A 26,996-nucleotide genomic window follows, 5' to 3' on the forward strand; every position below is an offset into this window, starting at 1 on the left:
AAATGAAATACAATTTCTGATTTACATCCTATGATTATATCGTGTAGGCTAAAGGAGGCGGTGGTTATGAGAATCAATGAAATGGTGGAGAAAAGAAAGTCAGAAAATCCCGAGAAAATCCAGAGTACTTGTCTACCACAATATCTACTTGGCACGAGCTGGGATCGAACCAGAGACCCAGACACTAAAAGTGAACGCTCTGACTTTTTAAATTTAAAACTTCCTGACTAATGATATCATTCTATCACTGCTCAGGAGTACTAGAGTCGTCAGGGATACGAACACAGAAATATCGAGGACAATTAAAATTCCACCTACAGAGCTTCTTGAACTCCCAGTGGACTTCACCTGACGATCGTCAGTCTAACGCCTCAGCTACATTCACTGGCTACCACTGAACCACAGTGATCCCATCGCTAAACTTCAATAAATGAATAAATCCTAAATTTTCTTGCCCCTGTAAATTATGGAGGAAAAGTTCAAGATAAACAAAAACTCAATAACTGAAACCAGCGTAAGTGAGCTTCCACCGTTCGATAGTACACGCATTTGAGTGTCCCTATGTTTATCTATATCCAGATCCGTATTTATGTCAGTGCTATTCTGTGCTCGAGTACAAAGCGGTGGAATTTAGGGAGCGCCAACATTTTGGACTTTTAAAGATTCACAAAGTAATATTTTAAACTAGCAACCAGCAGAGTCCCGCGCAAGTGCGAGAAAATATGTTAATGTGTTTAATTCGCTCTAATTACAGTAGTTTAGCTAGGTTATCTGATTATTTTTAAAAAGTCATCTTCCACTCCCCTCTCCCCAAGGGGTGAAGATGGACTTGAACATTATGAAAACTGATACTGTTAAACTCAGCGACCTCGCAAACTATGAATATTAATATCTGTCGGTTTCTATTACTTTTAAAATCTCGCCCTCTCCCTGGGAAGTAGAGTACGGTATGACCTTAAAATTTAAATGGATTAAAATTATCACTATTCATCTCAGTGACCTCAAAAACTATTAATTCGACTCTAATATTAGTCGTTTTCGATCATTTTTAAAATACCCCCATGTTATTCTTATGGGAATCTTGCACCCCCATATCTCAGCTCAAGTGTGACCAAAGGACCTGCAACAGGTCATTTAGATCATTTCTCTGAGAACTTTAAAACATATGAAAATTTCATGTTTCTATCTAGTATGGTTCTATGGGAAGGCAATGGCAAACTACCATGAGTTCACATTGTCCAGGGATCTTCGGGTCAAATACCTACCTTCGGGCAGAACACATCATAATCATCATTAAAAGAATTAAGCTATTTAAAATTACGTTGTAACTTTTGTAACTTGTAATACCTAAACTTTTACTCAACAAGAACTGGTATGTTTGCAAAATCGCGGCTTGTTTGAGGTCTAAGTTTGAGCTTGATTGAGATTTATCTCTGGCTTGCTGGTCACTTTCCAGTAGTTTGGTGAGAAGCTCATATCCTTCCTATTTTAAAACCAGGTAAGATTTCAACTTGCAGTTCCAACTATCGACCTATTGCCCTTACTAGCTGTGTCTCCAAAATTTTTGAAAAGCTGGTAAATCTTTGGTTGGTGTGGTTCTTGGAACGGAATTCCTTACTCTGAAGCTTTCAATGTAGATTCCGTCAATTTCGTTCGACCACCGACCATCTTGTCCATCTGGAAACTGCTGTTCAACATGCTTTTCGTCATGGGGAACATTTGGTGAGTGTCTTTTTCGACTTTGAAAAAGCGCATGACATTACTTGACGCTTTGGAATTTTGCAAAGCTTCACTCTTGGGGACTGAATGGCCCTATGGCCTTGTTTTTAGAACAGTTTTTAGGTGAGCGATATTTCAGGGTACGGGTTGGCTCTACTCTTTCTGATCGCTTCATCCAAGAGAATGGTATCTCTCAAGATAGTGTTCTGAGTGTGGCGTTATTTAGTTCAACACTGTTTATACACCTGGACAATACAGACTGGGTTTCGTTTTTCCGTTGAGAAAACCAAGTGTGTTCATTTTTGTAGGTTACTTACCTGTGTTTCAGATCCTGGCCTTTATTTTCTTGGAACACGCCTTTCGTTTACTAATAGTGGTCAATTTCTTGGCGTATAATTCGACCGTAAACTTGCTTGGTGTGAACATGTGCGTCATCTGAAATATACTTGCTTGAGAGGTGATCAACATTTTGCGAGTCCTTTCGCAGCGTTCTTGGGGTGCTGATCGTACAGTACCTCTACATGGTTGCGTTGTTTTCTCCTCGGCTCGGCATCTGTTCTTCATCAGCTGGGTACAGTCCATCATCTTGGTATTCGCTTGTGTATAGGAGCTTTCCGTAGTAACCCTATACCTTCTCTTCATCATCGCAGGAGTTGTTTGATCTACCGTTATTTTGCACATCTTAAAGCACTTCCTAGTCACCATTCTTCTTTCATTCTTGAAACGGGTGATGGCTATCGTCGCTATGTGGCGTGACCTCATGTCAGCCGACCTTTTTGGGATTCGTGCGTTACAACTTTTAGATGAATTATCACTTGCTCTACCAGATTTATATACATTGAGTTTTCTTCCCGTTCCACCCTGGCAGCTTCATTGTCTTCCTATATCATTTCAGTTGGCGAGTTCTATAGTAAGTCTACCACGATTGATCACCAATATCAGCAGAGGTTCCGCTCTCTGTTACAAGACTGTACTGATTTCTCACCATTTTATGAAGATGGCTCGAAAGGAGACGCTTCTATTGGCTTTGGATTTGTCTTTGGCCCTGTCCGCTATGGTTGCCGACCGACCCCCTTTGTTCGCATCCATCTTGAGTGCTAAGCTACTGGCTATTCTTGAAGCCTTAGACTAAGCTTCATATTCCGTCCCATATCATTGCCCGTATTCTGATCGTGTCTGATTCCAACAGTGTTCTTACCAGCCTTAGTAATGTTTACACTAGGCATTCTCTGGCTCAACATATTTTTCTGAAATGTTATTTTCTCTTGATGGCGGCTCAGTTGTTCACTTTTTGGGGGTTCCTAGCCATGTTGGCATTCCTAACAATGAACAAGCGGATTCTGTGGCAAAATATGCAACTTTTCATGGTGTCGCACTCCTGGCGCCCCTCTCTTGCACTGATCTTTACCCAGTCTTCACATCTCATCTTCTACAACAATGGCAGTCGGAATGGGATCTCGGACATGACAACAAATTGCATGCCATTAAACCCCGCTTAGGAGTCTGAACCTCTATACTTGCCGCGACCTTATCCTGATAGCCGAGATACGCAGCTTCAATTCAGGCGACTCCGCGCACATTACATAGTTCCTCCCGTCACACAAGTAAAACATTACTTAGGAGATCAATTCAAAGAGCTAATTGAGTTCAAGTATATAAAAATGTCAATACAGAAACAATATTTAAAATAAATGATACTACATTTATTAGTAAAGGGTTATGAAAATGACGTCACGACTCAGAATCGGAAAGAGAGAAGGAAAGAAAGGAGTGAAAAGCCAGCAGCTAAGATGCGAGTCTCTTGCAAGTGTTGCAAGATTATAAACTTGAAAAACCTTATAACAAAAGTAGAGGACCAGTAAAATTACTTAATTGGTCAATGTTAGAAACCGTCCACAATGGATAGGAAATGGCTTAATATTTTTATATGATATATAAATTAAATAGAGTAACTACCCCATAAGAAACTTCATTGCCTGCTGATAAATGAAACAAAACAAATAACGGAACTCACATGTAACTTCTGCAATTTTTGTGCAGAGAGTAACACTGCTCTGCCAAATATCGTCTTCGCGCGTGCGTTAGAGTGAGTACGTGGGTGTACTGAAACTGAAACCATGAAAAGTGTTAAGCGCGAAGTTGAAAATATGAATGAATCCGAATTATCATCTTCTCAGTATTATCGCAAACACGAGGAAGGGAAACCTCTTTAAAGTCAAGCAAAGTAAATTGCCAACAATTTGTACGCTCGACTAAGAGAAAAATATGCAGACACAACTATTGAAGAAATTGTTAATATGATTGTTGCCGGTTCGCTGTGGTTTACTCAGTGTCAATGTAGAGTTGCTGTGCTTTTAGAAAAAAAAATCGTATTTTTAATTTATTGTGTGGGAGGGTGGCTGCTCGTATGTTTCTGTTTATGATTGACATTTTCCAGGTAGATATATGAGAATAACTTCATTTCTTATCTTTTCTTACCTTAATCAATTGAAATGAATAAGCAAAATAGTTTTCATGCTCTCGGGTTTTAATTGTGAGGATTGCAAATACATGACGTGCGAATTTCCAATACATTTATTACTATTGTCGTGTCTTCATGAATTATTAAAACAAATACACCAAGAAACATATTTTTCGTAAGTGCCAGGAAAAGGACGAGAAATCATCGCTCCGCGCATATCAGCTGAAACTCAGAACAGCGCCAGTTGAAACCCTGGCGATTGAGAGCCAAACCAAAAAACAAACACACACACATACAAACGCTTCCCTTTGAAAAGGTTCGCGCGCCGACATGTATTAATGCGCTTGTGATGCGGCTCTCAAGTTAACATTGCGTTTAGTATAGTTCCCGACAGTCTCGTCGAGAAGAAATACTTTTAACTCGACTACCTATTGGACACAGTCATTTGACGCATGCATATATTTTACTCTCCAGAATGTGTATTTTGTGGTGATATTTGTCTATTCGTCATCTTATTGATTGCCCCACTCTGGCTCGGCATCGACAGCATTACAACCTATTAGTCGACCTGCACTTGCTGCTTGGCAATGACACTCGTTTTATCTTTGGACTGCTGCTGCTTTTATGAGACCTTGAGCTTTTGCATGTAATTTGATTTTTAGCTCCTGTGTGGATGTTTTAAATGTATTTTAATTAACTTATTCCTAGTTTTATTATTGTTGATTTTGTCTTAGTTTTGTTTTCCTGTTGAAAGCATGTTCCTGCAAGGGTGCAAAACGACCTCGCCGTTGGTGCACCCACAAATTCTCTAACTCTAATTCTAACTCTAACAGACTATAATTCACATCCCCCAATCTAAAGTGGTCACGAAGTATAATAAGTATATGAGAGGAGTGGACAAGGTGGAATGGGACTTCCAAAAACACATAATCAAAATAAGAGGTAAAAAGTGGTACTTCCCTTTGCTCACCAACGTCATTGACGTAGCACTGCTGAACTTGCACATATTCTTATGTATCGCAAACAGTAAAATTTCCTTGTTGGATTACTACAGAAGGATGATTTCGAGGACGTATCTTGCTCTGCCTTCATCACTGTCCGATCCAAAGAACACTGAGACAAAATCTTACGCTAAATCATCAGGCAATCGTGTTCCTATTGACATTGGAACATCTGGAAAACACAACATCGAACGCACGGAAATGGCAAACAGAGGAAGTATGCAGTATGTAAGAGAAGTACAAGGAAACAATGCTGCAAATGCGATGTGGGACTACACATGAAGTGCTTTGAAGAGTGGCATCAAAAGTAAATGGTGTATTGCATGGTCCCAAATTGGAAATCGGACTAAAATTGGAAATTTTTGGAAAGTGTTGTTGCTGTACTTGGAAAAGTGTTTTTCTTACTATTTTGACGTAAATAAATAGAAATAAAGCAAGAATGTTTCGAAAAAAATTCCAGTTAATGGGTTAACACAATCTTCGCACTTCTTGTTTGGCTGGCCTCGGCCTCGTTTCCCACTTGTTCCCCACTCACTTCTATAACACCTACGTATTCCAAAGGCCTTCTTCTTACATGTCCAAACCATCTCAGTCTACTTTCTTGAAGTTTTTCTACTACCGGTCTCACTTTTATTGATTCCCGGATCACTTCATTCTTAATTTTGTTCACACATCTACTGCAGTATCTTCATATTCACAACATGCAAATTCTGTTCCTCTTTCTTCCTCATCGTCCAAAATTCCGCTTCGTATAATAAGGCAGGTCTCGCTACCGTTTCGTAAACTTTTCCTTTAAGATGATTGGTACTCTACGGTCACACAACAATCCGGTCTCTTCTCTCCATTTCGTCCAACCGGGAGGGCTGCCGCCTGCCGCTTTGGGGGTTGCTGCTAATTCTGCTGTTTACATATTCTATTCCTGCATTTATCTGCAGAATTGATTCCAAGTACTTGAATTTCTTCACCATTACCACCTCTTATTCGTTCAATCGTGTTCTTGAATTCTCGATTACATTTTTTTTGAAAGGACAATGTAAATATTCTGCCTTAGTTCTGCTAATTCCCTTTGCTCTCCAATGCTCCCCTCAAAGCATCTAATTTCTCTTGCAGAGCTGCCTTGGTCTCACTCATCACCACGATGTCATCCGCAAATAGCATATTCCACAGTGCTAACTCTTGGATATACTTTGTAACTTTATCCATCACAATTACAAAAAGGAATGTGCTAAACGTAGATGTCTGATGAAGTCTTACTTTAACTGCGAATTCTTCTGTCATTCTGCACGCACTTCACTCATGTCCTACATTCATTATATATATATATATATATATATATATATATATATATATATATATATATATATCTTAAATTATACAGATATATGTGTTCGATGTGTTCGGAACACATTTCATCTTCAGTGCCAACCAAATAAGATCCCGTGGCACTCTATCATACGCTTTCTCTAAATCGATGAAAATCATATGAAAGTCTTTCTGGTATTTTCTGTACTTTTCCATTAGCTTTCTAACCTCAAATATTGCATCCGTTGTCGATCCACCTGGCATGAAATCAAATTGGTTCTTTGATATTTCGGCTTCTATCACTCTCTCTCAGAACTTCATTGCATGGCTCATAAGTTTTATTCCTCTGTAGTTGCCCATGTTCTTGCACATCTCCTTTGTTTTCAAGAACTGGTACAATGTAGTTGCTTCTCGATTCGTTTGGTATATTTCCCGTTTAAAATATCCTATTAAAAATCGAGTAAACCACTGAACTCTATCTTTATCTAAACTTTTACATGCTTCCATACGGATATTATCATGTCCTGGGGCTTTACCACGGTTACAGATCGAACCAGTCTGATTCGTGGGTAGACTTTCGCAAGTTTCCATCGGGTTTTCTTCATTGAGAAGTTTATGGAAATACTCTTTTCACCTCTTCTTTCTTCTCTTTATTTGTCAGAACTTCATGATTTTCATCTTTGATGCAGCACACATGCGAAATATTTTTCTGTTGCCTCCCTTACCTTCGAGAACTTGTAATCATCTTTTCTCTCTCTTTTGTTTTCAGGTTGTTGTACAACTCAGCATAACCTTGGCCTTTTGTTACACTAATTGCCTTCTGGGTGTTCTTCTTCGCTTCCTTGTAATCTTTCAGGTTTTGTTGATTGTCAGAGTTCTGCTATTTTTTTTTTTTTTTTTTTTTTTGAATCGTTCCTTTTACTCCTTCAGAGTTGCTTGAAATTTCTTATTCCATCACCATGTTTTCTTATCAATGAGGCCTCTTCCTTTTGTTTGTCTCACAACTTTTCTTGCTGTTTCACGCGCATCTCTTCTTCCATCGTCCATGTGATGTGGTAAGTTTATTCCAAATCCTTTCACCACTTGTCCCATCTAGCTTCCACCACTTCGTTCGAACAGAAACATTTTGTAGTTTTCTTTCTAGTTTTTTCCTTGATGCAGACACCGGCTATGACGAGGTGGTGTTGCTCCGTAAGACTCTCACCTGATATCACCTTTCAGCTCTTTGTGTCGCGTAGGTTTTGTCTCCTCCGTGGGATAAAGTCGATCTGGGACCTTGAGCTGCCATTGTTATATGTAATAAGATGTTCTTCTTTCTTCGTGTAGAACGTATTCAGGATAGCAAGATGGTATGCTTCCACCACTTGTAAAATGTTCTTGCCTTCTATATTTCTGCCTTCCAATCCATATCCACCATGCATTCTTTCACATCCTGATCTTGATCGTCCTACATAGCCTACCCTTTTAAATCTCCTGCTAGGCTAAGCTTATAACTCTACAGAGCACTATCTAGCTCCATCCAAAATGCTTTGTCTCTTCATCACATTCAACTTGTGGGGCATAGACACTGATTTTATTCAAGGTTTCTCTTTCTCCTAGCATGAGCTTGACTATAATAATTCTATCACTTATTCTCTTCATGTCCATCAATTCAACGCCATTCTTTCTGTTGTTGTTCTCCGTGTATACAATTTTGTATCAATTTCCATTTGATATTGAACCCTTCCATTTTGTTTCCCGGTTGCATTCACCATGAAGAACAGAAGTAGGAATGATTTTCTATTAACACTTTCACGTAAAGACCGGGCTCTGAGACCAGCACCCCTACCCTCAGTATTAGGGTTGGTAACACTGATGCGCGCAAGAGAGCTCAAACTCACAGTACCTTCCTGCCTCCTAGCGCCCACTATCCGAAACATGTTTTCTGTCAGTTCGCTTTTGTGGTTTGTTTGCGTCGAGTGGATATTTTAAAGTCTCCTGGTCTCACTGACCTCTCTTTACGTTTATGTTTTGGTGATACTGTTCACGCATACTTCAGATCAATAGAGACTGTAGATGAACTAAACAAGAGAGGGCTGACTTATGTAGGCACAATGAAAAAGGACAAGTCGGTGATTCCAAAAGAATTTCTTCCAGATAGTAAAAGGCCTGTAGGTTCTTCTATTCGTCCCTTCAATGGTCAGACGAGTCTTGTATCTTTTGTCCCGAAGAAAAATAGGGCTGTTGTGTTGATATCATCGCAGCATCAGACTGCAGAGTTAAATCCAAATAACGGCAAGCCTAAAATCATATGCTTTTATAATGAGACGAAATGTGGAGCTGATTTGCTCGATATGAAATGTGCCATTTATAGCTCAAACAGAAGAACCAGGAGGTGGCCTTCAGCCATTTTTTTTATCGATTGTTGAACTTGAGCAGCGTGAATTCCTTCATTTTGTTTTTAAGCTATAAGGACTCACCTCTGTGGAACAAGTTCGAGTTTTTGAAGAGTTTGGCTTTGGATCTGATAATACCTCAAATGCGATTACGTCTGAAAATCCCACAACTTCCATGTGACATCAAGGAGTTTATCATAAAAGTGCTTCGTGAAGAACAAGAAGAAAGTGTGCATCCTGGAATTCCTGACGATAAACTGCCAAAATGGAAGACGTGCAGCAAATGTCCTTATGTGAAGGAAAGAAAGACTGCATACAAGTGCACAAGGTGCTGCAAACCAATATGTCTCGAGTGCAGCCGAAAAGTGTGCATTGATTGTGCTCCCGAGTGCGTCTAAAGATGATACAGATGCAAAAGAGAGCTAGGACATGTGAGTATATCCCATATCTAATAAACATCAGTATTTTGAAGACTAAAGCATATATTTTTACTTTAAAAACATTTTTATGATCTTTCTTTAATTTGCGTAGGTTTATGTGACAAATAATTTTAAAGTTTATGTATTTAAACTTATAAACGGAATAAAACTTTCCTTCTGTTTATAAAACGTTGTTGTTATGTCTATCTTGGAGTTTAAACAGAGTTAAACCTACAACTGTAGCAAACAAACCTAAAATAACAAGAACTGATCTCTGAGACCGGTCTTTACCTTAACGTAACAACATTCGTTACACAGGAGAAACCCCGGCATCCTCCTCTGCACACTTATTTTGGAGCAAGAGACTTCGTCGTTTCACAATAAACTTACATGCTTATGTTGCAGGTTTTTTGCTGCGGACTGTACAAGTTTCAGCTGAATTAGGGTTGCAATATTTTAAAATCAGAATGGCTCAGGGTTCTAAACAGCAAGTACTGATGTGAACTTGTGTGTTACAAATACTGACCTGGGATCCTTCGCATTTTTTTTTTTTTTTTAAAGTTATTTCTTTGATGACACTTCCAATGTACTTGGCTGCAGGGAAGCAAACTGGACCCCACCTGATTTTCAAAAATTTTTAAAGTAGACCACGAGGAACACGAATCTGAAGGAATGTTGGCATTCCAAATTTTGGAACTCGAGATATTCGAGCATAAAGTGACCTCGGAAGCAAACTGGACCCCACCTGATTTTTATGTATTTTGTAAACTAGACCAAAATGAGCAATAATCTCAAGGAATTTTGACATTCCGACTTTTCAAACTCGAGATACTAGAACTTATACAGTAGTTTTATGTAGTATGAATAAAAGTAACGAAGAAAGTTCTGTCGCTATTTGACCTATCACCTTAGAGCATCGATATGTCACCTAAGACGTACCTGGAAGATCAAAAATAGTACCCATCAGTATCAACGACCTTCTGCCAACGTTCTACATGGGCATAGATTCCTTCGTGGTAGAACTTGGTTTGCCGTGAAGCGAAGAAGGTATCAAGTGCATTTTGCACCTCTACTACGGAATTGAACTGGAGTCCTCTAAGGTGGAACAGGTGATAATCGGACGGTGTAATGTCCGGGGAATATGGACGATGCAACAGTGTTTCCCATCCTAGGCGTAGGATGGTGTCCCGGGTTATTCTAGCCATGTGGGGCGTAGCATTGTCCCGTACGGGAGAATCTCTTAGCGATTGAGAAGTGCTGGCTCCAGGGTTTTGAGTTTCTCTTGAACACGGCTCAACTACTGACAGTAGACAGTAGCATTGATGTTATGCTCTGACCAGCCGGTAGCAGTTCCCGATGCACGATGTCGCGAGCAGTCCACCAAAAGCACAGGAGGACTTTCTGCTGCATTACTGGTTTCGGCTGTTTTGAAACCAGTTCATGGGATTTTAACCAATGATGACGACGCCGTGGAGCTTCGTACAGGACCCACTTCTCATCACATCTCAATACCCTGTCCAGAAATGGCTCCTTCCTCAGACGAGACAGCAAAGAAACACAGATGTCTACTTGCGTAGCCTTCTGGACCGGGGTCAAAGCATATGTGACCCATAGACCCAACTTGTAGTGCTTCCCAAGTTGATGGAGGTGCTGCCGAATGTTTTCTCCACTCACATTGAATGTTAGTCCCAGTTCCTCACATATCTGTCCACTGTTCGCCTCAATTGCTACCTGAGTATCTTCATTTTGTACATGTGTTTGTCTTCCGACACTCACCCTTGCACTGTCTGCATAATCACGATACCCTCACGAAAGGCCTGAAATATCTTCCGCCCCGCTGCAGTGGCATTTGACCCAAGTTTGAACTCGTACAACATACACGCCCTTGTGACGCTCTGTGGGGGTTCCATATTCTCTCTGTCCTTACACAAGTTCACGTTGCAATTGAACTGCCACAACCAGGTAGAATGTTGGATATACTCACACCAACAACTGACCCTCGCCTTATCTCCATTCGCATGTAACTCACGGTGTGAGGGCCACTTGAACACAGATCACCACAAAAAGTGACAGAACTTTCTTGGTTACCTTTATATATCTCACAGGGTATAATGTGTTTCGTATAGAGAATATTGTATTTTTTCATATAGATACATAGCGTTTATTGTCTATATTAAACTTTAAATTTTAATATCTCAAGTTCCGGAAGTCCTCAAAACTCCTTCAAATGCGTGTTCCTCGTGATCTAGTTTACAAAATATATAAAAATCAGGTGGGGTCCAGTTTGCTTCCCTACAACGTACTTTTCAAACGAAACTCAGAGTGTGCATTTTGCTTCAAACTGATTTCTGCTATGGCTAACAAACGTAAATTCGCTTCTCTAAGAGTCTTTAAAGTTACACTTGAAATTGTGGTTCGGCATTCTTGTAGCTTATGAAGGCATGAATAATTCAGGCATGTTTGTCACAAGATCTACAAACGAATAGATGAATCGTATAGAACCTCCAATTCATTACATTAAAAACACATGAACTACACCAAGAAAACCATTGTGCACTAGAGCAGATCTCTTATTAGCAAATGGCCCTGCAAACGCGCAATGCTCAGATAGCCCACATCCTGAGCGTGAGGGGGAGTCCAAATTTAACTCAATCGCGATTGCGATTGTCAGAAGTGTTGCGGTTTATGCTGAATATACCAACACTTGATCAACTAAGTCGTCTTAGATTTTTCTCCAATCCCAAAAAGCGGGTGTTTTTTTTTTTGTGATTAAGATATGTTTAAGCAGGAAACGATATATAACCTGAAAATCGGGTGGTACCGCTAAAATCGGGTAATATGACAACACTAAGCTAAATAGAAAATAAGGTCACTACACATGCAACTCATGAAATTCAATTTTAAATCTCATCCACTTAAACTGGGATCTTTCATATTAATATTACTCTTTCCCCTTGTTTTTAAAAATAGCACTGCCACTCTTTCTTTTGTTAACAAAAAAGCACCACTTCCCTTTCTTAAAAATAAAATAAAAGAAAAGAAAGAAAGTAAATCTAGATCGCAATACACAATTTTATTGTTGATTTTGCCACTCCGATAAATGTGAATGTTGTGGTTTTGCATGTGTTGACTGGTTTCTTATCGCAAGTCCCAGACACCTGCAATAGTTTATACGTGAAGGAAACACCGATTATGTTTTATTCTGTATCTTTTACTTCACAATAACGATAGCCAAGGGCATCGATCCTGGGAGTGCCGAGGGGACCCTGGCCCTCTCAAAGCTCATGTGGGCCCCCTACTATATTTGTAAATATACAATATTTGGCATAATTTGAGTGCAATTTGTCTTAAAATCTTTATATATATACCTTTTGCATCTGAATGGGCCCTCCCCAAATTTACAGAAAAATCGGCGCCCTTGACGATAGCCGTACCTCTTTGTGGGAAATTGCAACTTATTTTTTATTCTGCCAATTATAAAAGTATACTCAACAAGAATTTCCCTACACTTTAAGACATTTTAAGAAAAAAAATACCTTCTTTCCCCTCTGCAAATTTCGAGCATTTTTTCCCCTACGCCGAGAGAAAATTTTCCTCCATCTGGCAACTGTGAGCCGAAGTGGGGAAAGATTCTTTGCTGTTTTCTCGTCGTTACTTAATATTAGTGCTGTCGAATTTTTGTGGCATTTGCGGTTTTTGAGAAAACCGGTTTACTGGAAACCGAAAACTGCAAATGCGGTTTTCAAAACCGAAACCGCAAATGCGGTTTTCGAAACCGAAACTGCAAAAGCGGTTTTCAAAACCGACATTTTGGTTTTATAAAATTTCACTTTTTTCAAAAACCAATTTTCGTTTTTTTTTTTTTCTAAAACCGATTTCGACAGCACTAATATCTATATTATGGCCAGTGGTGAATTCAGAGAGGAAAGTTTTAAAACATAAGGAGTCAAAAGTAGGAGTGAAATATATAGGTCCCCACTTGAAACATGGGGGGTCGGTGGCTCAGTGGTAGGGCGGATTCTTCTAGTTCCTGGGATCCCTGATTCGATCTCCAACCAAGTAAGTTTGTGCTGAGCAACATCGTGTCCGTGGGTTTTCTCAGGGTGCTCCCGTTTCCTCCCAGACTTTCATCCCACCATCATTCATTTGCCTTAATCATCCGTCCCCCTTAGCCTAAAGGGTATAATGGTGGAACGTTATACAGAGAGATTTCATTTTCATTTTCATTTGAACCACAACGAAAATACGGTGATATTTTAGGAAGATTTATTCATTGTCCGAACCAATCCTTGAAATCATTTCTGCACTTGACTCTTTGTTCCCTGATCCAGGAGAATCTTGCAGATACCATACGATCATCACAGTTTTACAGGGCAAGGGGGACTTTAGGGAGCTAAATGTCTATTGTGCCTCCTTGTCCGATGATTGTAGGAGTGGTCAAAATAGAACTGTAGAAAAGGCAACAGCGATCGTGCTAGCTTCCTTGTGTGGGTGCGAAGAGAAAATACCGACTTGTCATTAACGAAAGGAAAAAAAAGAAACAGTTTCACTTTCATTTTCAACGTGTGGTGTCTGTATAAATACATACACTATAAGCGATGAATATTTTATAAAGCGAGACGATGCGTTTCGTAATACGGCCTCTGAAATTATGAAAAAGAAAAAAAAAAAGAACATTAAACAATTATATATACAGTATACTTCTATGCGAAGCCTAACCAACCGACCGGTATTGTGCTTCAATTACTTAACAGTAGAATAAGGAACAGGGGGGAAGGAAGAACAGGAAATTGGTGGGGGGGGGGGAAGGGCAGGCAGGCGGCTACTGCGAGACGACGCTAGCTAGACAAGATGGGTTGATGGGAAATCCTTCCTTTCCACTGGATGATGCATTTTTGTCACTACGAGAAGAAAAAAAAAATAATTTTCACTACTCCAGTCGAGGAGGCAACAAAAGAAAGCAAGGAGGTCTGGATGAGAGAAGAAACAGAAGTCGGAGCTGCCAAATTGACAACTTCCTCATTGCTTTGACAGTAGATCCCGAAAAATGTCGTAGTTATAAAACGAGAGACTGAAAATTTGGCAACAGCGCGTTGAAGTGAAAGACGGGGGGAAGTCGCCCATTCTCGCATAGAGCATGAGGTATTGTGAAAGTGCCCCACAGCTTGTTGTGTGTGTGTGTATGTGTGTGTGCTGTGCCTCGCAGTGAAAGCAACCAGAACAGCGCAGGTTTGTGAGTGATCAGCAAAAGAATTGGATACTCTTGCATAAAAAGTGTGATATAACAACGGCAATTAAAATAAGTTAACTTTTGTTTTCTTTTCTTCATCAGTTTTGTTATTTTGCGTGTGAAGAACATGTAAGAAAAGTTTTGCTCCAAAACAAGTGTGGAGAAAGCCTACTGGACAATGAGTGGATGAAGAAAGAAAGAAAAAAAAAGTGTAAAGCGCAGACGCGTTTGTCTTCAAGACGACCTTGGAACTTGGGGTAGTTTCTGTTCCAAAAACGCGCTTTTAGTAGTGTGGTGTGCAGCGAGGAAAAAGTGAATTTTGTTTGCGTTGAGGCTGGTTTGTTACTTTCGCTTTCAAAACAGTGCAGTATGAGATCGGTGTGAATTGTTTACGAGTAAATACATAAGGAAAAAATAAAAGTGTCTGTGTGATATCGTTCTGTTTTGTACTACATTTTGTTTTACGGGTGTAACAGTTTGGCAAACAACTTTCGGAAGAAATGAATGATTTCAGTGTGAAATGTGATTTTCAACGAAATATGATTTCTCAATACAAAACGTAAAAAAACAAGATATTCGGAATGGCAAACTTTGGAATACTTTGATATTGCGTGGTAAGATATTTTTATCTTATTATTTAATTGTTTCAGTGACGATTTTGTGTTTTTAAATGAAGTAGGGCTACGCAAAATTAATTAACAGCTAATGGAATGTCTCTCCCATTTTATTTTTCTTGTTAATGATATATTTCGTAACCGGAATGATTGTTTTCAGTGTTGTAGTTCATTAACGGAAACTGTAATAAAAAGAAAAGTTTCTCAGTTTTTCTAAAGATGCCAGTACTTTTTCTAATCTGAAAGTGAACGAGTACTGTAATTACATAAAACAATATAGGAAAAGCTTTAGTGGACTTCGTAAAAGGTTATAGCGGCGCCACTTTTTTTTCTTTTTTAATGTACTCCTTAGTGAAGACAGAAATCACAACCGTGGACCATGTGTGCTCCCCATTCCTGTAAATGGGTCCACATTTAGTATATTTTTTTCCCAATAAATAGATAAAGAATATTGTGATAGACAAAGGCCGTATGCGTGAGTTTTCTTAGGGTTATCCCGTTTCCTTCAACTTTCTTGATACTACCGTCTTATTCAGTCATATCATTATCATCATCATCTCCAAGCCTAAATATTCATCTCTTATGTAAATAAGTAATCATGAAATGTAGTTGCAGTTTTCATTAAGTTGCGTCTCAAGTCATGTCTCGAGCTAGTGGCGTATTTACGATTTCGTTTCTGGGGAAGCTTTGCTAACTTTATTCCTTGAAATGTGAAAATTCTGCAAGATATTTCATTTACTTCCAAAGTAAGTAAAATTTCGCGGGAGGGGGCTAAGCCCGGAAGCCCCCTTTACATACGTCACTGCACACAAACGTGGATAAAGTGCATTGAAGTGATGATTTCAGAGGGCTTCTCGGGGATTTCTCCCGATACCGTATTTTCTATCCTATTCAATGTAGATTATCAGCAGTTTCGCAGTACCACTTTATAATCCCAGTATTTGGAGATCCCCGCCGCGCCGTGGAAAATCTGAAACAGTGACCAGCCGACCGCTAAGCCTGAAAAGTTTACAATTTCTTGTGACGTCGATCGAAGAGGAAATTTGAATTTAATGCGATTCTTACATGTATTTTGAAAGTTATCTAGCCTATATTTAAAGACAATGCATTGTAATTTTTGGTTCTATAGCTATACATTTTCTTTTCTAGCTACGAATGTATGTAAAACATGATTTGGTAGATACGCATTTCTACGTTAGCATAACTTAGAAAAGCAAGCTTTCATGGTTAAGGGACTAACTTTATATATTGTATTTACATTTTTATGGAACTTAATGAACTAAATATAGTAAAAGCTATTTTTCAATAGGTTTGTAACAATCAGTGACTAATATAAACAAACAACAGTACTAAGTGGTTAGTTCTGAATTAACTGCAACCATCATATGAATGACAATAATTACAGCCAATATCAATTAAAATATCAATAATAACAGCCAACAATGACAATTTAAATAGCAGCAATGACAATAGGCCTATTTTGTTAATGACTTTGCGGACGAATAAAGTCAGGGAGTTAAAAACAAGTGTGTGATAACACAATGTTAGTATATTCGGGAGGGACTCTTCTCTCTTGGAAAATATACGACTTAAAATTTTAATACGACCTAATCGGGAATTGTTGATTTTAATTTTTTCTTTCGTTTTCAACCATCAGAATGAGAACACTGATGTGGGATTATTACAGATTAGCATATCAAGTACGCCTATTAAATATTCTTTTATGAATTTTACACAGGCCTATGGTTTTTGCTCTCCTTTTTAAATTATGGTGACATCAATGCGGATCTAGCCCCCCCTGTTTTTTGAGTGCCAAATAATTGAAGCTATTATTTATGCATTTTTGAAAGTTTATAGTAAACTCATGATAAACCTATCATAAGTCTGGGTACTGGCTGGCACTCCCACTTTTTTTCTTCTAGATCCACCACTGGGCAACATGACTACATTATGATTGGATTGTTGTTGAAGCTTAGCTAGTGTCCCTATTTATTACCGATGCTATACGAAAAATTGTAACTGTATTTTTTTAAACTGGAATCAGACCCTTTGTAATGCGTATACTTTCTCACCGGGAAACGAAGTGCATCAAAGGCGTGCGTGCTAACCATAGACCAGTAGGAAGGATAGCTGTATTTTTGTTTTATTGTAAAAGCAATAAACATTTTGTACAAAATGGCTGGGTTAGTCTGACAAATATTGGCAGAGAAGAGAGAGTGGGAGGAAGCAGTGTATGAATTAAAAGGCCAGTAGGTGTATGGGTTACTTCAAGCTTGTCACGTGCGGACTACTATTTGCCTCACGGGGCTCATTGTGAGGTTTGGCCAGTCTGCACGGAAACATTTTGTACACATTATTTTAATTCATAGATTTGGTCGCTCTTTAGCCAATGTTTGGTTCTCATGCGTTACACATAAGTTTGTGAGCTGTGCTTACGTATTCTGCTTTTGCGAATAGAGAAATCAAACCTGTAGAGGTAAAATTATATACATATTTTCGTAGCAAATTCGGTTAAATGTAGCCAGAAAATTTGCAAGAACGGGACGCACTCAGGAAAATTTCAGCGGCGCAAATCTGGCTTCAACATGGGGGGGGGGGGGCAGGTAAAGCCGTTCCTTTTTTTTTTTTTTTTTTTGCGATGTCCAAAATATTTATGAAGTTGGAAAAACAATGTTGAGTTGAGTTGATTTTGAGTTTAACGTCCCTTTTCAGCAGCGAGGCTATATGAGACGTGGACCTACTGATTAACGTGGAATCCGAACCACATGAGCTCCCTCCGGGAATCGAACCCGGGAAAACAATGTTGTAGAGGATCATGGTAGCAGAGTTGTCTTGAACGTTGGGAGGCTGTCAGGTTTGAGATTTATTCTGGCGGACATCAATTACATCTCACGTTCCTTTGTAGCAATCGGACAAAAATCAAATTTCTTCCCAAAAACACATTTCAAATTGGATTATTGGAGGGGACAGTCCCCCATAGTTCCAAGGTTGGAGGGGACATGTCCCCCTCATCTTCCTGGGATTTGCGCCAGTGGAAAATTCAAAAGTTGCAGACACGGCTTAAAAATTGCCAGTGGTACCAAAAATAGCTTTATTTACTATTATTTTAACGAAAGACTGAAGAATTTATGTTGATCATTCATATTTTGAATAATACTTAGGGGACGCTGTTCATTAAAAACTGTTTTACTTAAAAAACGGGACGTTTAGGTGTCCCATGTGAAAATGATTAAAATACCGGGACAGTGGTTGAAAAAAGGAGCTGTCCCAGGTTTGCGTTAAAATTCTTCCGTACTGTTGATTTGAAAGTAGTTTTCTTTCAGTTAATTTCAGAAAGGCGTGTTTGCTATCGTTCTCGTGTGCTACTCACCTGTATTATATTTTAATTATATAATGCAAATATTCAATTCTCGGTTGTCCTATTTAATTCTCGGTTATCTGTTAAGTCAGACGTAGCGACAACCGTTGTGCTGATCATATTATATCGTCCACCTCTAAAAAATAACTAACATGTCATGCCCTTCTGGAGTTTAATAGTGGAAAATTTCGTTCGAATTTGTGATTTTGTTAAAATTGCGGTAATATTACAATCGCCTCTGCACAGTGCCGGACTATTGGCGCGTTTCTCATTTTATTGGATAACCTCTGTTAGGAGGTTACACCAAAGAGATATTATATTTGGGCAGAAGTTGTTTCATTATGATTCGCATACTGTAGGTTATATTCTGTGATGATATTTCTTATAGAAATTATTTTGACGGTTTACGTAAAGTAGGTGAAATTCGGGAAGAATGGACGAGAAAATGGCGATTTGATCAGTTACAGTTTTGAACTCTTTCTGATTTTTGATACCTTTTGGAACATGGTTAGTTGTTGATGTTAAATATTCTTTGAAATATGTGTAGTGCATATGGAAATTATCAGTCACCTAAATAACAATTTAATACAATGTATTTTGATACATTTTTCCTGTTGACATGGATTTAAATAACACTATTAGACTATCCGCGACAATAAATAACACCATTAGATTATAGGCATTAAAAAAACAAATTCTGGAAGTTTTGTAATTTTATATATAGGCCCTATTTTGTCGCTACGTTACGTTTCCGATACACATTTTCGGGAACAGAAGTCATACTGTATTGGCAATAGGCCTATATTTGGTAATTTAAATTTGATTTATAAAATTATTGGTAACAGAACTTGATTTTTGAGTATTTTGTTATTAACAAATTATTAGAAATACCGTCGGTGACAGCTTTTTAGGCCTTTCGACATTTTGAAGTTCGTTTTGATGTCATTCGATTTTACACGTTTCATTTAATCCATATATCAAATTTTAAATTGCGCAAGCTAAGGAATCGAAGGTTACGGAGCCAAAGTTTTGCTGTTAAGAAATAACAATATTTAGGCCTCTTTTTTATCGTTCAAATTTGTTGTCATTAAATTGTATACGTACGTTGTAATTTGTCTACACACCATCTTTCTACTTGGGCAAATTATGAGGTGAAAGTTTTGCCCAAAAAAGTACTCTTATAGAGGCCCTTAGGCGTTTTGATTGAATTCTCTTTTGATTTATTTTTTGGTTAAGCTTTGACATTGACCTCTTAGTTTGCGCAAGTTGAAATTTGATGTGCAGACTAGTTAAGACATCAACACCCCGCCCCCAATAGAGTAAAGGTTCGGCTTTTGGGTATAGCCTAGAAGGAGTTAAGCGATTGGAACGAAACTTGCAGGATTGATAACTCTTCGGCCTACGATTGAAACACAGAAAAAATAACAGCTCGTAGGCTGGAGAGCTATGAATTCTGCAAGTTTCGTTCCAATCGCTTGAACTCCTTCTAGGCAAGACCCAGAGGAGAACCCTTACCCAAGAATAGGTGTTAAGGTCCCTGTATTTTTGGGGGTGGGGAAACTTTGATCCCATTATTATTATTATTATTATTATTATTATTATTATTATTATTATTATTATTATTATTATTATTATTATTATTATTTGTTTTACCTTTTAGCCTGCATAAGTTGCAATTTAGTGTGTCAACAAAACTGAAATCAAAAGACCGAAAAATTCTCACCGGACCACAACGGAAATACGGTAGCTCAGTAATTAATGGACAAGTGTGTGGATTTCTAGTTCGACAACAGTTTGCGCCAAGTGGGCTTTGTGGTGGACAGGGGCGAATCCAGGACCGACTTCTGGGGGGGCGGTAGGTTGTCATACTGCTACTTTTAAGGGCTCCAAACTTTGGGATGGGTTTTATTTATATATATAAAATAAGAAAGTTTCCTCTTCTGGGGGGGGGGCGATCCGCCCCTGGTGGTGGATAAATACCATACGGGGAGGTTTTCTCAGGGAGGTTCTTCCGTTTCCACTTTCATTCCACCAATTCGTTCATTATCATCATCACAGTGCCCCTTAGCCACGGACCATATTCGTGGGATGCTAGATTGTACTAATAATAAGTAACTCATTTTTGGACTTTCTCTAGTGCAGCAGCTCAAGCTACAACTCCCGTATAATTTGGGTAGTAGCCGGTGCACACAAATGTCTAGAGAATTCAACCTCACCATTAAAGTGACATTAGAGAAAGGGAAAATTTGGGAGACATGCAATATTTGCGAAATTGCCTGCCGACCGATGTTTACATTGCTTAACCATTTCATTACGAAAGTACTACATACATACATACGTTGTGACATATATTCTCTTCGCAGGATCACAATAGTGTGTCTGTTCATTTCAAGATACTGGCATGATACTATTGTAAAATTAGTGTGGCTTATTTTATATTTTCGATCAGAAATTTATAATTTTAGTGAATTTTTTTCTTCTTAGTAACAATTAAGAGCGACCGAGCTCTAACCGATAACCTTAGCTTTCAAACCTTTGATTTACGGTTATTTGTGATTTCACGTTTATAACAAAGACAAATATTTTTAAAAGAGTGTACTTTAAATAAATTACCTAAAGAAATATTTTTTTAAAAAATGTTATCCCTTTAAATTATTGTTCAAAGGCCTTTGCCCTTAATAAGCCTTCTCCGAAATAAATGCAAATGAATTGTGCTGCCATCTTTGGAGTTCTTTTAAACTACGTTTATATGTTTGTGTCCAATCCTTTTGACAATGAGATCTCGGAAACTACAGGCTCTAGAAAGATGACGTTTTCACTGATCGATTGCAAATTTCATGTAGATTGTCCAGTTTTAATTGAATATTTAAAAAACACGGCCACTATTTCTTTATTACATTTTTACGGGCACATTGGAAGTTTTGAAAATAAAAAAAACTAAAGCATCACATCCTAAGCATTATACATTCCAACATCACACTGTTGTATATAGGGGTTGTGTATGTCTCAGGCGTTTGTTTCATGGCCAAATATTAATGGAAAAGGAAGGATAACCATTTCTCAAGTGTAAGATGAACTTTTTTTGGGGGGAGTGTTTTGCCCAATGAACACCATATATAACTGACATTGTATAAATAATTAATTGTGTATGTAATGTATTTGCTTATTACATACTGCATGCAAGAAGAAAGAAAACACTGGTCACACATGAATTAGAAACTCCAACCGGAAGCAGGCTCAAATCTTGCAAACGGTGCGAAATATTGAGAAAAATAATCGAAAAAAGTCTCCCCTTTATGATACTCATTGGCTTTTTTTTAAATCAATACTTCTTTCACTTGTGTCTGTAAAGGGACATGTATAGATGTTGTAAGGAATGATAAGGAGATTTATGCTCATATGCGAATAATGCGCTGTGTAGAGAGCGCAGGTTCAGCTAGTATGTTCATAAAATAAGCCTTTAAGGTAAACTAAATCTAATTTTGCCAGTCTTAGTGTTCTAGCTATGAACCTCCTGAGAGTAGTACATGGCTAGGACTTAGCCGAAGATTGTAGAAAGGTATATATCAAGAGGCTAAAAGAATTTACTTTAAAGTGATTTTGAAGGAACGATAAAAATCAATAGGTGGCAGCACATATTCCTATCTTTCCAATGTATTTAGTAAGAGGTGATAATATTCACAATAATTCAATCAAGCGCAAGAAGTTATTATTCAAATTTTGTCCAAAGACCAACTTGAATATGTGTTCGTAGGATAATTTGCGCGACTTTTTATTTATTGTATTTTGTTCAGTGTTTAATTTAGCGGTGTTAAAATTATTTGAATATTCGCCTCTACCTCTGGCACGTGAGATCCCTAGTTCTGTCCAAGGTCGTGCCAAGTAGACTTAGTGGTGGACAAGCACCATGTATGTGAGTTTTCTCGGGGTTCTCCAATTACTTCTAACATTTTTCATTACACATTGTTTTTTAAAAATCATTCTTTCATATCTTTAATTGGAGCTATCTTCACTAGTTGTTTACATACAACCGAGTGTCATACTTATTTCAGTTAACGGTAATGCTTATGTGTGGAAGAGTGAAGTATTACCACGTATTATCACAGAGCGATATAGAGGGATGACTGTTACTTCTGGAGGGGGTGTCACTTTTTTTTATTAGATGTGCTTATTTCGGTAGATGGATTAAATATGTGAGGGTATATGAGTCTTATTGTGGAATCTACATTAAAAATGAACATAAAATTAGAAAATTTGAGGAAAAGACGAAGAATATTGAGTGAAGGTAAATACTAAAATGACAAAAAGGAGGAGGAGATATAGCAGCGACAAAAGTTAAAAGGGAAGAAATAAAATAAGAGTTTGAAGCTACAGAGTACTGATAGTGAAGGTTTAAATAGCTAGAGGGCACTGATAGTGAAGGTTTAATAGCTAGAGAGTACTGATAGTGAAGGTTTAAATAGCTAGAGAATACTGATAGTGAAAGTTCAAATAGCTAGAGGGTACTGTAGTGAAGGTTTAAATAGCTAGAGGGTACTGATAGTGAAGATTTAAATGGCTAGAGAGTACTGATGGTGAGAATTCAAATAGATAGAGGGTACTGTAGTGAAAGTTTAAATAGCTAGAGAGTACTGATGGTGAAAGTTCAAATAGCTAGAGAGTACTGATAGTGAAGGTTTAAATAGCTAGAGAGTACTAATAGTGAAAGTTCAAATAGCTAGAGGGTACTGTAGTGAAAGTTTAAATAGCTAGAAAGTACTGATAGTGAAGGTTTAATAGCTCGAGAGTACTGATAGTGAAGGTTTAAATAGCTAGAGAGTACTGATAGTGAAAGTTCAAATAGCTAGAGGGTACTGTAGTGAAAGTTTAAATAGCTAGAAAGTACTGATAGTGAAGGTTTAATAGCTCGAGAGTACTAATAGTGAAAGTTCAAATAGCTAGAGGGCACTGATAGTGAAGGTTTAAATAGCTAGAGAGTACTAATAGTGAAAGTTCAAATAGCTAGAGGGTACTGTAGTGAAGGTTTAAATAGCTAGAGGGTACTGATAGTGAAGATTTAAATGGCTAGAGAGTACTGATGGTGAGAATTCAAATAGATAGAGGGTACTGTAGTGAAAGTTTAAATAGCTAGAGAGTACTGATGGTGAAAGTTCAAATAGCTAGAGAGTACTGATAGTGAAGGTTTAAATAGCTAGAGAGTACTAATAGTGAAAGTTCAAATAGCTAGAGGGTACTGTAGTGAAAGTTTAAATAGCTAGAAAGTACTGATAGTGAAGGTTTAATAGCTCGAGAGTACTGATAGTGAAGGTTTAAATAGCTAGAGAGTACTGATAGTGAAAGTTCAAATAACTAGAGAGTACTGTAGTGAAGACAAATGCAAAATGTTAGTGTTATCATTTGATTTCTGTAATATTTTGATAGAAGTGAGTGTGCGAAGTGAGACCGTGTGCACCAAAGACACTACGCTAGCCACTACACCAGCGGAGGCGGCTATCAGTGTCACGTATTTTAAAATTTGCTTATAGAGAACTTCGTTGACATTGGTTTATAGCATGAATCCAATTTAAATACTGTGCAGCATCTTCTTTATTTTAATCAGGTACAAAAACGGAAAACTTCACCACTTCTAGAGCCTTTCAAACTTTTACAGAAATATTTTTCTTTTGTGTACGAATTTTACTTTCTTCTTCTGTGGTGACACAGTGGCGAAGTTGTAGAGTACTTACTTCTGATGCAAGGGTTCCATGGTTAGATTCCAGGTTTATTATGTGTTTATAGTGGTCAGCGGTGTGGTTCTTTCGTTTCCCCCCATTTTTATTCCACTAATTACTTTATTTTTTTCTTTCGTGATATGAAAACAACGGTTTTAAATTATTCGATTAAATAATTATATCTATACGATACCTACCTATACTGTAACAAAAGTTTAGTACCTATAGGAACTGGATCTTAAGGACGGTATTGAGAATTTTTCATTTTATTATTTCTCTTTGCTTTCTGTGTTCTTTCCTTATAGAGGTACAGTCTGCAGCAAAAAAACCTGCAACATGAGCATGCAGTGGCGTAGCACACTTTTGCGCCCCCTTCCCCGCAAAGTAAGGGGGGCCCTACTTGTAAAGCCGACAGAAGTAAGGTTGAAGTTCTACTTTTTTAAAACTTTATTCATCGCAAGACTTAGGGGCCCCCTATACCTCGGGGTCCCCCGCACTGCGGGGGTTGCGGGGGCAGCTGCTACGCCACTGTGAGCATGTAAATTTATAGTGAAACTACACCTAACAACGCAGGGAATCAACATAACGTCTAAGTGGCACGAATCATGCCAGGCGAAACCTCAGTGTCCTCCCCTGCACACTTATTTTGGAGCAAAAGAATTCGTCGTTTCACAATAAACTTACATGCTCATGTTGCAGGTTTTTTGCTGCGGACTGTACATACACTGTTCGTTTAATGCATTTTGTTTTTGAAACATAGATAACAGGCGCGGTTGCCCTTATAGGTTGCAGGGTTGTGTAGTCATCGATTTTCTTTAACTGAAAAATGTTTTTGAAGTGCTTGAGTAAACATGTAACTTCACTTTTCAGTGCAACACTATTGATGGGTATGTTAAAAATCCATGCAAAAAAGCTGACAGATAAAAGAACGTTTTCAGTATTTGCTTGCATGAGCCACCTACATCGAAATACATGTAGAACATGTGCATATGGGAGCTCCTATTTCTTAACATGGAAAAGAACATTTATACCATCATTGTTCGATTATCACGTACTGTCAAGTGGTTGCTGTCACGTAACAACCACCAGCAGCCTACTTTGATAGTAGTTAGGAATTTCTCCACTTAAGAGAGCTTGACTAAACTATTTTTTTTTTTTTTTTTTTAATTCCTCGTGGGCAAGTGACGTTGCAGTGAAAGGAAGAGGCACTTAAGAAACAAATATGAGTGTAGTTGTAGTACAGGGTTCCTACTGTTCAGTAAAAGTCAGGGAAAATGGTGCAGCTCAGAGAAATCAGGAAAATTTTATAAAATATATTCTTTCTAATATTAATTATACACCAATTTCAGCTTAGTCAACCATTATATGGGGCGTTGCTTAGATTTTTATGAGAGGTAAGAAGAATGTACATATGAGCAGTTGATTACTATAGCATAAATGCTCTCCTATATAAATATACAACTTTATTCCGTATTTTTATGTCAACGTCATCCAACACCTGTCGTCAAAGTCAGAGAATTTCCTGCCAAAGGTCAGGGCAAGTCAGGGAAATAGGTTTCTCCAGATCAGTGCAAACCTTGTAATGCATAAAATTGAATTCGAATTATTTTTACGATAGCAGAGGAACAATTGTTTAAAGTGTTCTGAACCTAATTTTAATCCTCGTATTAAAACTGAAGTATGCATTGTTATTTTATGTTTATTGCAAGAAGCAAATGTGCAAATAAGCAAGAAGAATAAGTCTTTTTGTTTTTAGTTCCTCTATTAAATGGAACATACGTAAATGTAACTACTAAAATATACTTCATAAATAACATTATATATGCCAGAGCAAGGAATTTTAGGTCAGAATCCAGTAGCAGATAAGAGAGTTTGGTCACCATTTTTTTTCCTTTTGGTGATTCAAACGCAAAGTAGAGGCGAAATGCCTATCGCCAAACTAAAATATTTGGACACAATGGCTACCCGATGTTTCGTGCCTTGTTGTATATTATATTTATTTAGCCAGTGTTTTAATATGACCGATGTAGAAGTTTGGAGTTACTGTTACATTTAAGGTTGAGCAGTAATTGTTCACTACGCTTGCAAGCGCATAATAACTGAATAGGATATTTGAACTTAAATCAACGTTAAAACACAGAAGATATTTTTCTGCCCTATTTTCTAAATATTGAAGTAACAGACGCAATCAGGGAGCGCGCCTGCGTTAATATACACACATTTTATATTGCAACCACTGCTATCACAAGCCACGTTTCGCTACTGCGAGGTACCCTATATACTAAAAATGACAGTGAGGAGATCTCGAACGTGATAACAATTTTAATTTATTATTTCTCTCAATATGCGTTTTGTTTACTTGTTTTGTCGTTTATCTCTAATTTTGATAAGTAGTCTTTTAGTATCTTACCAAGTTACGTTCTGGAATTAAAACCGGTGTGTAGGTGACTTAACAGGCTTTTGCAACAAAGATTACGAGTTTTATTAATACTTGTCAGGTTGATTGGTAGTTAGGAAATCAGGACTTGGTTTTCCTAAGTATGTCAGGTTTGAAATGTGTGCTGTATAGTGGCAATGTTCATTTCTAGTCCTGAACTTTTTTTTTTTTTTGTCAGATATTAAGAAATATTCAAACGGTTGCAATTAAAGAAAATGCATTAGATATCAGAGATCAGTGGCGTAACTTCGAAGGAACCTAAGAATCTTAACTTCTGTATCTTTTAAATTCATATATGGCCTTATGTAGAACCCAGCTTCATTTAACTCCTTGCGTCTTGATTTTCTCAACCAATAGAGTTCAACAAGA

General features: G+C 37.9%; 1 protein-coding gene across 2 annotated transcripts in view; it reads left to right on the plus strand.

Annotated features, from left to right (window-relative positions):
* Positions 1-14,140: 14,140 nt before the first annotated feature.
* Positions 14,141-26,996, plus strand: part of ken (zinc finger and BTB domain-containing ken and barbie protein) — a 72,185-nt gene continuing 59,329 nt past the window's right edge. The window contains exon 1 of one of the 2 annotated variants that reach the window (XM_081755898.1): positions 14,141-15,121. Coding sequence is in view for 1 of the 2 variants with exons in the window: in XM_081755897.1 (XP_081612023.1) it covers positions 18,984-18,986 (3 nt within the window). In the remaining variant the exon portion in view is untranslated. Of the gene's footprint in view, positions 15,122-18,964; positions 18,987-26,996 lie in introns of those variants that run through there. The other variant, XM_081755897.1, reaches the window with a different exon arrangement.

Source organism: Thermobia domestica, chromosome 4 (genome assembly GCF_964235325.1).
Source record: "Thermobia domestica chromosome 4, izTheDome1.hap1.1, whole genome shotgun sequence".
Lineage (NCBI taxonomy): Eukaryota > Metazoa > Arthropoda > Insecta > Zygentoma > Lepismatidae > Thermobia > Thermobia domestica.